Below are 18,470 nucleotides of genomic sequence, written 5' to 3' on the forward strand. Positions count from 1 at the left end.
TTAGGATTGTATGCATATAATGAAACATCCATAAATGAAAGTGTCGGCAATATGGTTTACCAAGAGCATGACTTAGCATAATCACTATATCCTTGGGTGCTTCCTCGAAGTCTGCCCTTAATATGTCTATCGCTTTGGGGCCCAACTTTCTAGGTTCCTCTTGCCAAGCCTCATTGATTTGACACTTATAATTTGAGGCATTATTCTTAAATATGGAGATTGCTTCCTCTTATATAGCTTGGAGGACTTTATCAAATTCAAGGATCTCGAATGTCATGCCAATCATTTCAGGAGAGAGGTCTACTATAACATTACTAGCTGCATGCACACATTTCTTGGTCTCCTGGTTATTGTGTTGACCTATTGTGAGTATCAACTCAAGAGATTGTAAGGCCTGAGGAAATATGGTAGCCTCAACCATTTAACTTGATCTTCTAATCCATCTGTAAGGCACATCAAAATTAGGCCGAGCAACTTGCCTTTTGATATCTTCTACCTCGATGTGACCTACTTCAGTATCGGTCACCCATTGTACCTCATTATCTAGCTTGGATACCAAGGTCTGTCCCTGGTATTGGTATTTAATTGTGGATGGGTTCTTCTCCAACTTTATCTCTTCTCTGGTCTTCTAGATAAATGGATGTAGATGGTTCCATATGCCTTCTTTAGCCTGCAACTATAAATACATAATTAGCTTCATGATATTAGCAAAGTATGAAAGACTTCAAAACTTTGGGGTTTTAGGGTTCCGAGGTCTAATTAGGACTCATTACAAGTGATTTAGAGATTCCAAGGTTTCAAAAGAGCTTATTACAGTCGATTTTGGGATCCTGGGGTTCAAGAGTCTCAAAGCTTCAAATGTAGGAACATGAAATTGCTTCAGAGTTTCGAGGTTCCGAAACCCTGAAATGATAAAGGCAACACAAGGATTAACTTCGAAACTTTGGGGTTCTAGGGCAGGGAGGAACTCTTCAAAAGATTGGTTTTTGGACTTCGAGGACCCAGAGTTTTAAAGTTCTCAAAGGTAAGTTCTTAGGGTGATCTCTTGGATTCTGGGGTTCCAGGATCCCGAAGGAGTTTAAATTGGAAGCATAAGGGGCTCTGGGATTTTGGGGTTCCAGAATCCTGAAGGATTTCAACTTGGGTATGAAAAGGGGATAATGGGATTCTAGGATCCTGTAAGACTTGAGAATGGACTCAAAGGGACTTAAGAACTTTGGGAACCCGAAGTTCCAAAGAGTTCAAAAGGTAGTTCTGGGACCGTGGAGATTCGAGATCCTGAAAGAGTGAAAAGAGGCCATCAAAACCTAAGGATCGACAAAAAATTGATTTTATTTGAAAGCATAAACCTAGCCTAAACCCTAAATTAAGAAAGCAAGAAACACGCAAAACAAGAAAAGCAAGAACAAGGAAAATAACAAACCAACCTAGAAGAGGAAGGACAAAGAAAATGTGCACTGCAGGAAGCTAGGTCATCGAAGGAGAGTAGAGAGATTGAGAATAACTAAGTGCACAAATGAGCCAAAATGACTCTAACACTATTTGTACCTCCCCTTAGGTGATCGTACAACCTCTTTAATGTGAATGACCTCGGGGGTTTCGGGATTTCGGAACTCCGAAGTTCGACAAACAAAACACAAAGAAGCCTGGGATTCTGTGGTTTTGGGATCCCGAGGCTCTGGAATACAAGAAGAACACGAGTTTGGGACTCTAGGGTTCCAAGGTACCAAGGCAAGGCACAAAACAAAGAGAACCCGAGATTTCGGGATTTCAGAATCATGGGGCTCAAAACCGAAAACAAAGGATCAAACTTTGGGATTCCAAAATTCTGAAGTCTGGAAAACAAACCAAACATGAAGAACTTGGGAACTTGGGTGTCCGAGTTCCTGAGGCTTTAGTACGAGGAACAAGGAAAGCCCAACAAGACTTCAGTATTCTGGGGTTCCAAAATTCTGAGGTCTTAAGAAATAGAACAAAAACAAAACGATATCCCAAAGCGGGACAAAGAAAAGAAGGAAACAAAGAGGCACCCTGGGGTTTCAAAAACTTGAAATCCCAAAGGAACATAACAAAAACAAAAAACAAAAAGGAAATGAAGAAAACAAAAATGAGGACCCACATTTTCCATACAAAGAAAATGACGGGGCTAGATATGTAGGGCATAAAATGTCCCAAGGCCCAAAGACAAGAATGTGATTGGCACAAAGTGGGTGTACAAAAATAAGTTAAATGAAGATGGTAAAGTTGTAAGGAACAAGGCAAGACTCATGTGCAAAGGTTATGCATGGGTTGAAAGTATTGACTTTGAAGAAATTTTTGCTTGTGTTGCATGTTTTGAAGCCATTAGAATGGTCTTAGCCTTTGCTTCTTTTAAAGGTTTTAATTTTTTTCAAATGGATGTTAATTCTATTTTTTGAATAGTAATCTAAATCAAGAAGTTTATATAGAGTAGCCTAATGGGTTTGTGTTATCAGAAAATTAGAACTATGTTTGCAAGTTGAAAAAGGCTCTTTATGGTTTTAATCAAGCCCCATGTGCTTGGTATGATAGACTTTACAATTATTTGATTTGAAGCAATAGGGGTTTAGAAGAGGGATAGAAAACAACAATCTATATGTCAAAGAAGAAGGTAATCATATGCTGATTGTTGGAGTTTATGTTGATGATTTGATTTTTGGTAGTGATTGTGAAGAGATGTGTAATTTATTTGCTACCAATATGAAGGAGTTCAAAATGTCTATGTTGGGTGAGATGCCTTTCTTCCTTGGTTTGCAAATTCATTAATTAAATAAAGGCATTTTCATTTCTCAAAAAAGTATATTAGAGAGATGTTGAAAAGGTTTAGAATGGAGGACTGTAATTTTGTAAGCACTCCTATGGTGACAGGATGTAAATTAAGTAAAGTTGATGAGTCTCTAGATGCTAATCAAACATTGTACAAGTATATGATAAGAATTTTATTGTACACTATAGCTACTAGACTTGACATTATGTAATATATTAGTCATGTTGCTAGATTTTAGGCTACTCCTAAGGATACTCATGTTCATGCAGTTAAAAGGATCTTTAAGTAACTTAAGGGTATTATGGATTATGGGTTATGCTATCCCAAAGGTAATGATTTTACACTCACAACCTATATAGATGTAGATTGGGGTGGCTTAGTTGATGATAGAAAGAGTACAAGTGGAGGTGCATTCTTTCTAGGTGGTTGTCTTATTTCATGGTTAAGTAAAAAGCAGGTTGTGGAGTGTCTTGTTGTACACAATTTTTTATGGATGAAGCAAACATTGAAGGGTATTAAGGTAGAGTATGATCATTCTATATCTATCTTTTGTGACAACACGAGTGTTATTATTTTTAGGTGCATTCTTTCTAGGTGGTTGTCTTGTTTCATGGTTAAGTAAAAAAGTAGGCTTCTACTTCTTTGTGTACAACTAAAGTGGAATACATTACAATAGTGTCTTGTTGTACACAAGTTTTATGGATGAAGCAAAAATTGAAGGATATTAAGGTAGAGTATGATTATCCTATATCTATCTTTTGTGACAACACAAGTGCTATTAATATTTCAAAAAATCCAGTTATGCACTTTAGGACTAAACATATTCCTATTAAGTATTAATTTCTAAGAGACCAAGTTAACTTGGAATATGTTTCTACTAAAGAGAAGATTGAAAATTTTATCACCAAGCCTTTGCCAAAGGAAACATTTGAATGCTTGAGGAAGAAGTTGGGAACGATTTTACTCCATCATTGAAGTGCTATGTTACCTTAGGGGGAGTTTTCATTGCTATATTCTATCATCCCCATTTCAGTTATGCAGATTCATATCAGTCATTAATGTCAAAGGGGGAGTAGTGAGTTAGGTGGAGCAACTTTATTTTGGGGAATTTTTTTGTTTTAGTTTGGTTTCAGATGGAGTTGCCATCAATGAAAAAGGGGGAGATTGTTGAATATGCTACCATTGATGTCAAAGGTTGATGATCAAGGTCGTATAAATTTTGTGGATTACTCAAAGTAATTGAGAATTGGAATGAACTACCTGGTTGTCTGGTTGAGCTACTTAGTTGCTTGGTTGAGCTACTTTCTTGCTTGGTTGAGCTACTTGGTAGTCTGGTTGAGCTACTTCATTGTGTGTTTGAGCTACTTGGGTATCAACTTGAGCTAGCTGCTTGTCCACTTCACTTGCCAGCTTGTCTACTTCTGAATGACACATCATCAGTTGAATATTCTAATATGGTGGTATTATTTTAATACTCCTTTTATGGTTTCGGATGAGATTAAACAGTTCATAGAGTGTTGGTTTTTACATGTGTGGATGAGAGATGTGAGTTTTTATATTTAGTATTTTTTATTTGTGTGTGGAGCAAGCATTAAAGAAGAATGTGTTGAATGTATCATGAGGGGCATAGCACATAGTAGATCATGGAGTCATGAATAGGTAGTGGTACGTGACCGTATGCTGAAATAAAGGTATCATTTTAATTTTGAAGAAGAACCAATAACTGTATATTGAATAGAGGCGGTCTGTGTGGCAATACAAGTTATTCTAGCACATGCTCCAATATTAATTTTTTTTCGGTTGTTATTCCTCTTTAACATAAAAAACACTTTTGTTTGCGTGCATTCTGGAAATAATATTGCATCGAGCTTTTATATTCTTATAACAAACTTGCGTTTAAAAAGGGCATGTAATACTAGGAGTCGTTATGAATGCCTTTATTAGGCATCCGTAATTTTTTTCTAAAACAATAATTGTATTTGTATGATGCATTTTTTAAGATTGTGTGTTGAGGAGAGAGTGGAGTCATGTGTTGTTAAATAGGGCCAACTAAATGTCACATGTGGGTGTCGTGTTGTAATAGAGTAGTGTTGAGTATTGAAATTTGGAATTTGATTTTTTAGTGATACACATAATCTTGGGTGTGAAGGTTGTATACCTGAGTTGAAGCAGAGGATATAGGTGGTGTTTTTGGTCTGCAAAAAGTTTGTAGAAGTGGGGTTTATAAGGCTAGCCAAAGGACTGAGTTCGTCATTTTGATATATATATAAAATTGTGTAGTGAATTGAATTTAAAAGGAAGGCAAAAATAGTGTGTGTTTGATATAATCCAAGGGAAAGATGTGGATAGTTGATTAAGGGTGCAAAGATAAAAAGTTAAGCTATCTAAATTTTTATCGACTAATTTTTTTAGGGTAATGAGATTGTAGAAGTTTTAAAGAGGAAGAGTACGATGAATTGGAGAAGAAAAACATATCAAAATTAGAGGTATCGAGGTTGATGCCTCATTTTGGTGAAGTTGGTGCTTCATCATTACAATTTCAAAATCAAGGAGAGTTGATGCTCTTAGTGAGTTGGTGCTCTCAATGAGTTGGTGCTCACTTGTGTAATCAGGGTTGGTGCCCAATTTTGTTTTTGTTAATGAAATCTATTGTATGTCGTGTTTTTTTTAAATACTCAAAAGGGTTTTTTTCCACAAGAAATTCTGTGTTGGCACTGTGATGGTTGCTCTCTCCAAGTTTTATATAGTTTCTTGTTACTAAAAAGTTCAAAATACTAATTCACCTCCCTCCCCCTCTCAATATTTTCCGTGTGCTTTTTAATTGGGCTATATGCACTTGAAATCTCCCATACAATAAAATTTCAGTTAAAATGCTTGCACAAGCACATAGAAGCAAGCATTTGCATTATTTACTTGATTTGACATCTTGCTTGGGTGGACAAAGGAGCTTAGATCATAGAGGCTCTTAAACCTAAATTAGTTTTTATATCTTCTTGATGAAGTTTCTTTGTGCCTTATATTTTGTTTTGATATTTTTTTTTTTGGATAATAGATAAGTATTATTGTGTGGTCTAGTAATTTTTGTTGTTTTTCGATATTGTTGTTTGAGTAGTTTGACTTTGGATCTCTTTCATAATCTCTGGATTATGTTTTAAGAAATTGAGATTCTGGCCTTTCGATTAAATCCTCAGGCTCTAGTTGCTTTCAGATTTAGTTCTTTTTAGCTTATACTCCATTGTTTATTTCAACACACGTATTAACAATTTTACTCTTAGTAGCAGGTTTTGGTATTCATATTCGAACTTCTCTGTCTAGATTTAAAGTTTAAACCTTAGATTTTTGTGCTATAAAAATAGGTTTCTATTGGCAACCAATTTTGCATTACAACATGAGAAAAGACATTTTTTTTGTGTTTGGTTGCAACACATCTTAACTCATATTTATAATGCTATTTGCACATACTTTAGTCTTTTTAAGATTAATCTTTAGAGCGTGGATTTACTTGGTAATGAGAATGCCTACTTACATGAGTTTGATTCATACCTTAACTATGATAATTGTTATAAAAGAATCATTTTTCATGTGATTATACTTTGTATCACAAATTTCAAAGCATTTGTTCATGGAGCACCACTGAGATTAGTTGCTTTGTTGGAAAGTTTTGTTGATATGTTACAATAGGAGTGTGATTAAATAGGGTACAATAAGATATGCTATCATTATCATCTTTCAAACATGAACAAAAGACAACAGAAGCAACAAGCAAAAGAACCAGATGACCATTTAAGGTGGTCTACTTCTAACTTTGAAAGTATTAAAATGAGAGAAAGAGGCCTATTCCTACTAGATATAGAACAAATATAACGATTCTAGTTGTGGTGGTCAACCGCAACTTCAAAATTATTTATAATAAAATAAGACAATATAAAACCAACATGATAAACATAAGAGGAAACTAACCCTCTGTAGGGCTTGAAGCACCAACATAATTCATCATGTTACATACAACAAAGCTACCAACAGTAGTAGCAAAATCAAGGTTGGACCACTTGACCTCCTTTATTCCCTATTGATGTGTCACTTTATGCTTTGGATCCTACCTTGTCTCCATGCACAATTACCCTCTCTTTCTTGGTATAATAGTGTAATACACCCATTTTGATAGTGGTGTGCCCGTGTAGAAGTATCGTAGATGGGCATGTTTATAGTTTTTGTTAGATGGCTTTGACTAAAACAAGATGACAGTATGGTCAGATTGTTAGGTCTTCAATGGACTAAGATTAGGTGGTTAGTTAAGTGTTCAGTTTCTGATTTAATTAAGGAGTGGCTTTGACAGTTGACAGTTTAAACACTACCATCAATTGCGGGTAATTGCTTAGTTGTGTACTTGAAATCAAGGAAATGACAACTCAGTTAAGACTGTTCAGTTAAGGGTCGGGTTTCATGTGGAGCTTTAGGATCTATTTTCATTAAGCAAGAGATTGTAATGTTCCCTTTCACTTAGATTCAATCAAGGTTAATTTTGATAGCCTTAATTAATTCCCGAACGTTAGAGAAAAATAAAATTATTAATAAGGGAATAAAAATATAATTAAATACGAAGGGACAAAAGACAAAATATTTAATCTTTCATATTTAATTATTTCAATGGGGCACTAAAGTAATGTTTTGAAATTGTCCTAGGCCAACTTTATGACAAGGGGGAGTAACTTATTTTCCTTGGCCAATTACATTTTTTTAAGCGACTCAAACTATGCATAAATCACTTATAATAGAGTACTATTTTATGGGCCGACGGTTATATTTTGATAGTGGCGATCTGCTTAAGAAAGTTTGGAAACTACGATAACCTTCAAAAAATGTTTTCATTTATTTAAAAAAAAAGCCCGATACATGAAAGAACAAAAATATAAAGAGGAGAATTAGGTGGAGATTAGTATTCATGAATATAGACTTGGATTATTACCTCTTCCCGCATATTTTATACTCGAAGCTCTAGACGAAACCCTAGAGCTATTGCGTTGGACGAAATCCTAGGGCACACAACAGTGGTCCTTCTCCAATATGCGCCGAATCTGAGTTCCCCATCCAGTAATCACGTGGAGACACCGAAACCAGTTTGCGGTGGCTTCAAAAATTCTATAAGGACAAGTCGAGGGTATTAAAAAATGGCGAATTGCACCAGGTAACCATTTACCACACACACAACTTGTACCTATTTGAATATTGCAAATATGGTGGAAAAAGAGTCGACTTGTAGTATGTAGATGTAATGTCTTAAAAGAAAGTACTCCTTCTAACCTGCATAGGACCCTAGCAGTAAATGCAGTATCGCTAGCCCCTATATTGGAGTTGTGGTCATTAAAGCTGATGAATATATGAGGATATGAACTACTAGTAGCCATACACACAATTTTTGAAGTTGAAGCAGATTTACAGGAATTTGGGAGTTGGAAAGATCATCACACAAATCACTCTTGACTACTTCATGCCCGGTATGGGTGCTGGTAGCATTGGTGTGAACTCATTTTATGTTTGGAAGACTTGCAAGGTCAACAATATATCTGTAAGAATTTTTAATATTTGAATTAGTTAATGAAGTTGGTATGAACAATGTTTGTAGAAAATCCTTGTTTCTTATGCTATGTTGCAAATATTTCATGCTCGTGTATGCTCTTCTTCATGAATGAGACTTGAAACATCAAACAAAAAAACTACTTTATTGTTATATATACTTACAAATATATCTTCAAAACAAACACAAAGATTAGCCACAACAAAGATAGTGATTCTCACCATTAACTAGCAAGGACATGTTATCAAAAATGTTATCAAAATATAACAGTAATTAGGAATTCAGATATTAATGAATGATATGCCAAATGTTGTAGAAATGTCAAATCTAAAAAATATAGACAAAGCAGATCAATTTGAGCAAGGGTCTTTGTAGTGGTATCAGAGTTGGTGGTCTTGCCAGCCTGTTGGGTTTCAACAGATACCAAATGCATCTAAATTTGCAAACTAACATCGCTTTCCCAATGTTAGGATAACCGGTGAACAACTGAGAGGGAGGGGGGGGGGGGGGTGAATCCGTTGTTAATAGATTATGTCAATCAAACCACTTAATAACCTTGAACCGGAGCACATAAACATTGAATACTGGAATAGCAGAAACAAATACCGGTAAGTAATAAAACTTAAGAATGAAACAGAGAATTAAAACAATGCAACCATACCACATAACACCATGATTTGTACGTGGAAAACCTGATAAAGGGAAAAACCACGGTGGGAAGCCTACCCACAGTCAGATGATACTTTTGCAGAAAGTATGTGATACAATGAGGGGCTTGCACATGCAAGAAGGCACATTGCCTAGAGCGTACTGCTCATTACAAAAGAGTCTCACTGACTACAGAGAGGTTATAACCACCTCAAGATAAAGGGACAACAATCCAGAATAATGAACTGCCAGAGATAACATCTACCATACCTGATTACAGTCTCGATTAAGCTCAATACCAGAGGCCTTTGACCTCTTACTTAAACCCAATTCGATCACCTATGATCGACCAAATCTCCTTCGCATATGATATTGCATTCCATGACCATGATTCTTATTCCATTCCCATACCATGATCTACTATGAGATCTTACATCAATTTATACAAACCCTAAGGCCTAAACCAATTAGGTCGGCCACCTAAAAGACATTACAATAAGATCATTACATACATCCATATTACAATGATATGCCATGTTGGCTTAAGACCAAAACAACAATAACCAATCCATAAATCATCTCGGTAACGTGTAGAGAACACGTTAACATGATACCGGTCCATAACCTAGATAGGTACAAGACTTAATCTGAGTCCACCACGCCAAAGCGATGTCTCCAATCAGTTCAGGCACGATTAGGGATCACCTTCCGCATCCTGAATTCCATCTAGAAGCTGCATCGACACCACCTAGCATTCTGTCAAGGTTTCTCAGTGAAAGCTCTGCCGGTTAAACCTTAAACCCTCATTGGTAACACAAGATCTTTTATCGGTAACCAAAACTCGTCTGCCGGTAACCAACCATAACAGCTAGTATTGACATCAATGACAAAACATCAATGCAACACATAATTAATTCATCCATATTGCCAACACCCAAATCATACACAAATTGTTTGACAAAATTACCAGCTGATTGTAAGGGAGAAGTGAAAATTTATAGTGCAAATCAAGGGTAAGACATCGTAGTGAATTGATTCTATGAACCCACGAGAACTTGGCCCACATAAATATTACACCACACACTGGAGTTGAACAAAAGGAACAAGAAGTACTAAAAGAACATGATCCCTTGAATAGGACATAGCAACAAAATGAGGGTGGAAATGGTCAACCCAACATGCATGATATATTGGGTCAGTTGACTCAACAACAACAACAACAACAACAGATGATACAAACTTTCATGCAATCACATCAACAACTCTTGAATGCTATTGGTAATTTAAGGTGCAACCACATACATTTAATCAAGATGGTGAAGGTAGTGAGATAGGTCACAAAAACCATGCTGAAGCAACTTCTAATGTTGTTAGGACAATAAATACAAGGTCTGATCGATCACTTAGACCTACATTTCTACCAAGAATAAATGAGGCTGAAGAGGTTCTTTAGCAAGAGGTTGAAGAAGCACATATCATAGATGATGTCATGGTTGCCCATGATGACTACATGACACTTTCGAAGCAAGTCAGGACATTAATAAATTTGAATCAATTAATGAACCAATAGAAAGATAAGGCTAGATTCAGATTGGAAAGGCAAGACAGAGGGCCTAGAAGGAAAATTGGGCAAGACACTCAACCCAAAGAGTATAAGGATGCACTAAATAAAGTCTCATTACCCACCTTTGATGGAAGCGGGAAAACTAGTGCTAGGTCATGGGTGCATAAACTTGATATATTCTTGTCACTAAAACCTACAAAAAAGACAAGGCCATACAATTTGCCATGATGCATTTGGAGGGTGTAGCATATGATTTATGGCACCATGGGTTAGTATCATAGGATCATGCTTCAGTACACTCCTACAAAATTTTTGTTAATAAGTTGTTTGCTTTCTTTGAACGAAAAGATGTAGAGGTTTACTATTGGGACGTGGCTCAACTTAAACAGGTTGGCCATGTAGAAGCATATATTAATAAGTTCTAAAAGATTACAGTCATGGTTCCCGACATTTCAAAAAGAAGAGTCACCATGTTGTTTGTGGAAGGATTGAGTGACAAATTTAGGGGATTAGTCAAGGCCCCCTAAGCCTAACACTCTGCATGACGCCATTGGATTAGCTCTTGACCTTGAGACTACACCATCCTTTCAGCCACAAAAGAAGAATTTCAGCTCGTGTAAACCAAATAAAAAGGGTTTTAATTTGTAGAAGAATACTTCACCAAAAGCAGATCAGGAATCCAGGAATGAGTTGAGGAGGAAGAAGCTATCCTTCTCATGTAAAGAACCATGGGAGCATGGACATCATTGCCTAGGAAAGGGAAAAGTTTACCTTATTGAGTTCATATCTGATGATGATGAGCATGAGGAGCAAGAGGCTAGTGCGGAAGATGATAGTGATCATGAGGATCAACCAACATAGGTGGAATTGGAGGATACTTTAGCCAAAGAAACTCCTCGTAGTACAATTGCTACTTTGTCAGGATTTCCCCATAGTCACACTTTCAGATTGAGATGTGTAACCAAGGGGCAATAAATGGTTTGCTTAGTAGACAACAGAGCCAAACATAATTTCATCGATGAAGGTTTAGTGGTGAGGTGTGGGCTACAAGTCGAAGATTTTCTAGGATTTAGTGTGACTGTCGTAGATGGATTTTAGCTGAGTTGCACTAGGGTGACACCCCAACTTAGCATTCAGTTGGAAGATTACACTCTAACAAATGATTTCTATGTTGTTGGACTTGGTAATATTGATGTTGTCTTGGGACTCTAGTGGTTAGAGTCACTTGAGCGTTATGTAGAGGACTTTTTCCATATGTAACTCAAATTTATTGGTGGCAGTAAGAAGGTGTTGCTTAAGGCTATGCTTGATAATGGTCCTCGAGTGGTTTCAACAAGGAGGATGGAGGCTCTATTTAGGCATGGATATATGGGTTGGGTAGTTTAGTGTTTTGTTTCCTCCAAGCCTACTCCAGCAGCGAGTCATAGTATCATGCTAATAACTAGGTAGTGTTGGATAAGCATAACATGGTGTTTGGGGAAATTCCCCCGGGAAGACCACCTGAACGTGGATTTGAGCATGTTATAGAGCTCGAAGAGCTAACACCCACACCATTTTAAAGAAGAAATTAAGAAAACAATTAAGGAGTTACTAAGCATTGGGCATTCGGCTTAGTTCCAGTCCATTTGCTTCATCGGTTGTTTTGGTAAAAAAGAAAGATGACACTATGCGCTTGTGAATATATTATAGAGCTCTAAAAAAGAAGATCATTAAGAATAGATACCCCATGCCCAGGATCAACGGGCTACTTGATGAATTGCATGGGGCCATGTATTTTTCTAAGATTGATCTACGTTCAAGCTATCACCAGATTCGAGTCCAGGAAGAAGACATTCACAAGACTACTTTTCGCTATCACTATGAACACTTTGAGGTCCTAGTCATGCAGTTCCAACCCACTAATGCACTAGTGATATTATAGTCTTGCATGAACCACACCTTTCAGGATCAGTTGCGTAAGTTCATATTAGTTTTCTTTGATGACATCCTGATATGTAGTAAGTCTTAGAATGACCATCTTCAACATTTGGATGTGGTGTTGGGTATTATGGAGGCCCAATCACTTTATGCGAACGCTTCTCATTTGAGTTTGGGACGATAGAGATTTGGTACCTTGGGCATGTGATTAGAGATAACAGTGTTAAGGTACACCAAGAGAAGATTTGGGCTATTCTGGATTGGTCACCACCAAAAAATATTTCATAATTGAGAGGCATCTTGGGCCTATGTTGCTATTATTGAAGGTTTGTGAAAGGTTTCTCACAATTGGCATCACCACTTACAAACCTCACAAAAAAGGGTGCATTTCATTGGTCTTATGAGATGTAGGTGACATTTGACAAGCTTAAGGAAGTCATGAGATCATGTCCAATATTGACACTTCCTAATTTTACACAGTTGTTTATCTTGGAAAATGATGCATTGGGTCAAGGGATAGGCTCACTTCTGATGCAGAATCGACATCCAAATGCATACGAGAGAAAAAAACTAAGGGACACAAAAAGACTATACTCAACATAGGATAAGGAAATGTTATCAATTATGCATGCTTTAGCTAAGTTAAAACAATATTTAGTGGGAATTAAATTTGTGGTTAGGATTGGTCATAACAGTCTTAAGTATTCATTGGAATAGAATGATCTAAATGAACGACAACAAAAGTGGGTGAGCAAGATTCAGGCTTACGAATTCAATGTGGAGTATATTAAAGGAAATAAAAATATTGTTGTCGATGCACTATCGAGAAAACTGACACTTTTTTCTCTCACTGAGATCTCAGCTGACTGGAAATCTCAATTAGTGGCTGAGTATACCAAAAATGACTTTGCCTGTGACTTGATTGACATAGAGGTGCAAGATGATAGGTATTTTGTGGCTGATGATATTATTTGTTATAAGAACAAGATATATCTTGTACTAGGGTCGAAGTTGAAGGTCAAGATTATGAGGCCAATGCATGATACACCTCTAGCAGGACATCCAAGTTTCTTCAAAACCTACTGAGACATTCAAGAGAGGTTTACTTGGAAGGGACTAAAGGATGATGTGTTGCAGTATGTTAGAGAGTGGCTGACTTGTTAGTAGAATAAGTCAAAACATGTACATTCCCTACTGGCCTTCTACAACCATTGTTGATACTTGAACATAAATGAGAAGGAATATCCATGGACTTTATTATTGGGCTTCCACGTGTTCAGGGGAGAGATTGCATATTTGTGGTTGTTGATAGATTAACTTAGTATGCACATTTATTTGCTATACTTACATACTTCACAACACCTCAAGTGGCAGAATTATTCTTTAGAGAGGTGTTCAGGTTGCATGGTCTTCCCAAAGCTATTGTTAATGATTGGGACAACAAGTTTGTCAGCATGTTTTGGCAAGAGTTGTTTCGATTAGCAAGTACAAAATTGACACGGAGCACGAGCTACCATCCTCAAACCGATGGTCAGACAAAGATAGTGAATCAATGGATTGAGGCCTCTCTATGGCATTATGTTGTAGGGCAATAGTGTGCTTGGATCAAATGACTATATTTAGGTGAGTACTGCTACAATACCACCTACCATGCCTATTGGCATGTCTCATTTCAAAGTGTTATACAGGTATGATGCACTCTCATTCATGGATTTGGCCTTCGATGATAATAAAGTCCCTCGGGAAAACTAAATGATTTATAGCTATCAGGATATCCTCAATTCATTAAAGGATAATCTCCAACATGCATAGAACCAACAAAAAATGTATGCCGACAGACACTGTGTTGAGAGATCTTTTGAAGTTGGGGATTTAGTTTTCTTGCGACTAAAACCATACAGACAATCAACGTTGAAGAAAAGTGGAGCAGAAAAACTTGTTGCATTTCTATGGGCCCTATAAGATACTAAGAAGAATTGGAGAGGTTGCATATGAACTAGAACTTCCAGAAGGTAGTAAAATACACAAGGTGTTTCATGTTTGATGCCTCAAGAAAGCATTAGGTTAGCATACAGTTCATATCTAGAACTTCCACCCCTTGATGAGGAAGGGAATTTGGTTTTAGTTCTTGATAGTATTGTTGATATGAGGGAGAGAAGATTGAGAAACAGGGTGATTTGTGAATATTTTGTCAGATGGAGAGACTTACCAGTGAATGATGCAACATGGGAAGGTGAACAGATTCTAGAACATCCTAACTTGTGATTGTTAGAGGACCATCAATCTCGAGAAGGGAGGACTATAATGTCCCCTTTCGCTTAGAGTCAACCATGATTAATTTTGCTAGCCTAAATTAATTCCTGAAGGTTAGAACAAAAAAAAAAATTATTAATAAGGGAATAAAAATATAATTAAATATGAAAGGACAAAAGCCAAAATATTTAATCTTTCATATTTAATTATTTCAATAAAGCCACTAAATTAATGTTTTGAAATTATGCTAGGCCGACTTTATGAAAAGGGGGAGCGACTTATTTTCCTTGGCCAATTAATTTTTAATAAAGAACTCAAACTATGCATAAATCGCTTATAATAGAGAACTATTTTATGGACCGATGGTTATATTTACGCCGAAGGCGTCTCTTTCTATGAAATGGACGAGCTAAAGTTTTTAATCCAAAGACGGGTAATGCTCTAGAAGAGCAACAAGATGTACTACCTATGTCAGACACCTTATTTTTTGATTCTCTGCCTGCACCAATAAAACAAGTCCTGACTTGTTCTGGTAAAAAAATATGATTAACGTGCACATTTAAAAAATTATTAATAAAATGACCACCTGTAACAAAAGAATATTTTAAATAGTCAGAATGTATATCTTAAAAAATGCATTATTAAGTATACTTACAACATTCACCGTTACGATAACTACCACAAACGACAAGGACTATTCACTATGTCTAATTCCTCCTTGCAGGCCCCATGCTTTTTCACTTCATTCTTACCAATAAGTTTATTTTGCAAATATCCAATCTAGTAACATGGGCATGTAACCCTTAAAATATTTAAAACTCTTTAAATTTTTATTTTTATTTATTTTAATAATTATTATATTATAATATATAAATAATTAATTTTATAAATATTAATTATATTAAGGTTTTCCTTTTTCTATAAAGATATTTTGATTAGTTGGACATCTAGCCATCTTAATTTTTAGTTTATTTTAAAAACAAAATATATCTCCTAATTCTTAGATTAATAGTTTTAATCTTGGATCAAATTTTGTGTAGAAACTTGACTTTCAGGTTTAAAATTCAAATTTACAAAATCGTTGGTCCATAAATGTAAATTAAAGCACAAATTAGTTATAACATATTTAAAAAATTAAGAAAGCATAAGTAGATGCAATTTTGACTATTAGAAATAAATAAAATTAAATCAATTTTATTTATTAATTTTTTATACTAAATTTTTATTTTAAATTTACAAAAATATATAGTCAAAATATATTTTATAGATATTTATTATTAAAATGAAAAGAATATATATTTTATTTTATTTTTTTAAATTTTGTTTTGATCTTTTCTTTTGAATTTTGGTCTCTATTTTAACATTTTTTTTCTTTTCTTGTTTAGTTTTCTTTATAGGTTAATTGTTCTCTATTGAATTTGCATGTTGATTAGTCTTTATGCAATTTTAATTTTTTAATAGCATTATTAGTTTTATTTTATTAAACTTTGAAATTCCTCTTGAATGATTAAAAAAATAACAATAATAATCAGTTTTAATTTATGTCTCTCACTTTTTCTTCTTTCATTTTTTTTATTAACCTGACTTTAACATATTTTGAGTAGATAAATTCTTACTTTATCCTCTTTTCAACTACCACATCTTTTAATCTTAATTTTTTAATTTTTTAATTTCTGGTAACCTACTTCTTTCTTAATTAACTCACTTCCTCTCTCTGACATCACAAACTTTATAAAACTATTTCTCTAATCCATCTCTCCATTGGATCATCGAGCAACGAAAAAATATACACAAATTTTATCAAAAAAATGTAATTCTAATAATAATAATTCATATATAAGTTGAATTAAATAAATCAATAAATTATAAATTTAATTTTATCTTTTTAATAAGTTTCATTTTATTTTTAATCTTTTAAATTTGTTTTTATCTATAATTTTCAATATTATAGTAAAAAAAATTCTTTAATGGTTTTGATATAATTATTTTTATTTTTAATATTTTATTTAAAATACATTTTTATGTTCAAGATTCTAATAATTTTTTATTTGTTAATATTAAATTTATATTCAATTAATGTTAATGTTGTTTGTAATATATTAATTATATTTTTCAGGTACATATTTTACTAATATTTCAATTTTAATAAATCAAAAAAATAATTTGATTATTTATTATATTAATAAGTTTATTTTTTAATTATTAATTTTTTTAATTATTATTTTTCTTTTTTTATATATATTTTGACTTTGCATTTAGTTTATTCTATTTTAATTTCTAATTTATATTTAAGCTTAAAATTTATTTTAATCATTTGTATCTTTTTTGAAATTATAAATAATCATTAAAAGTTATTAAAATTAATTTAATTTATAATTATTTATCTTATTAAAATTCTCATTATTGTAGAATAATTATATTTTAAATTATATTTATTTATTTAATAAGTCTAATCTCCCTCTTCCTATCTCCCTCTCTCTCCCTCCCTCTCCATTTATATCTCCATCTCCCTCTCTATATCTCCCCTATCTCCCTCTCTATATCTCCCCTATCTCCATCTCCTTGCCTCTCCCTACATATCTCTTCCCCCTCTATCTTTCTCACTATATTTATCTCTATATCTCTCCCCCCTCTCTCTCTCTCTCACACACACACACACACACACACACACTCATATTAGCCCCTCTTTCTATTTCTCTATCCTCTTTGTCTCTCCCTCCCTATCTATCTCTCTTTCTTGCTCACACACTCCTTTCGCCCTACCAATATTCATCTCTCTCTCTCTCTCTCTCTCTATATATATATATATATATATATATATATATATATATATATATATATATATATATATATATATATATATATATATATATATATATATATATATATCTTTGTCTTCCCCCTGTCATTGTCTCATTCTCCCTCAAGTCCTCTATCCTTCCATCTCTCATCATCTATCATTTCTAGGTTATATCTAAATTTTTATCTTTCATTTCTATCCATCTCTCTCCCTATTTCTCCCTCTCCATGTATCACTTCATCTTTTTATATCTCTTTACTCTCTATTTCTCTCTCTTCCTCCCCCTCCCTCTCTACCTATTTATAGATATATATCTCCTTCTCTATCGATCCATATATATATATATATATATATCTCATATATGCACTCTATATATTTCTCCCTCTTTATATCTATCTCTATATGTCTATCTCCACATCTCTTCTCTCTCATATACACACACTCCATTTTTTTCTCCCCATTTCTATCTCTCTATTACTTATCTATGCGACCTTCTCTCTCTCACAACCTTTCTCGTTCTATCTTTGTCTCTCTCTCCCTCTCTATTTATATGTCATTGTATATACCTCTCTCTTATTCACTCTATCTCTCTTACTTTATATATCTGTCTCTTTAGTTCTTTCTCACTCTATCTCTTTCTATACACATCTTTGTCATTTCTCTATCTCTTTTAATCCTAATATATGTCTTCCTCTGTCTCCCTATCTATCTCTCTCTCTCCCTCTCTCTCCCTCTTCTCTCCCTACCTCATCTGCCTCATCTCTCTCCCTTTCTCTCTATCCCTTCCTCTCTCTATCTTCGCCCTCTCTATCTCTCCCACCCTTTCTCCTTGCATATACCCTATTTATCTCTCTATAGATCCACCTCTCTCTCTTTCTTTTCCTATACATCTCCATTTGTCATTCTCCCTCTCTACTTCTCTCTATTT

General features: G+C 34.6%; 1 protein-coding gene across 7 annotated transcripts in view; it reads left to right on the forward strand.

Annotated features, from left to right (window-relative positions):
• Positions 1 to 7,701: 7,701 nt before the first annotated feature.
• The window catches only part of LOC131029934 (uncharacterized), a 58,051-nt gene continuing 47,282 nt past the window's right edge, over positions 7,702 to 18,470 (forward strand). For 2 of the 7 annotated variants that reach the window (XM_057960617.2, XM_057960618.2), the window contains exons 1-2: positions 7,702 to 7,970; positions 8,225 to 8,351. In XM_057960617.2, the coding sequence (XP_057816600.1) occupies positions 7,954 to 7,970; positions 8,225 to 8,351 (144 nt within the window). In that variant the 5' untranslated portion in view covers positions 7,702 to 7,953. Of the gene's footprint in view, positions 7,971 to 8,102; positions 8,352 to 18,470 lie in introns of all 7 variants that reach the window. The other 5 variants (XR_009102856.2, XM_057960620.2, XM_057960619.2 and 2 more) reach the window with 5 other exon arrangements.

Source organism: Cryptomeria japonica, chromosome 3, assembly GCF_030272615.1.
Source record: "Cryptomeria japonica chromosome 3, Sugi_1.0, whole genome shotgun sequence".
Classification (NCBI taxonomy): domain Eukaryota; kingdom Viridiplantae; phylum Streptophyta; class Pinopsida; order Cupressales; family Cupressaceae; genus Cryptomeria; species Cryptomeria japonica.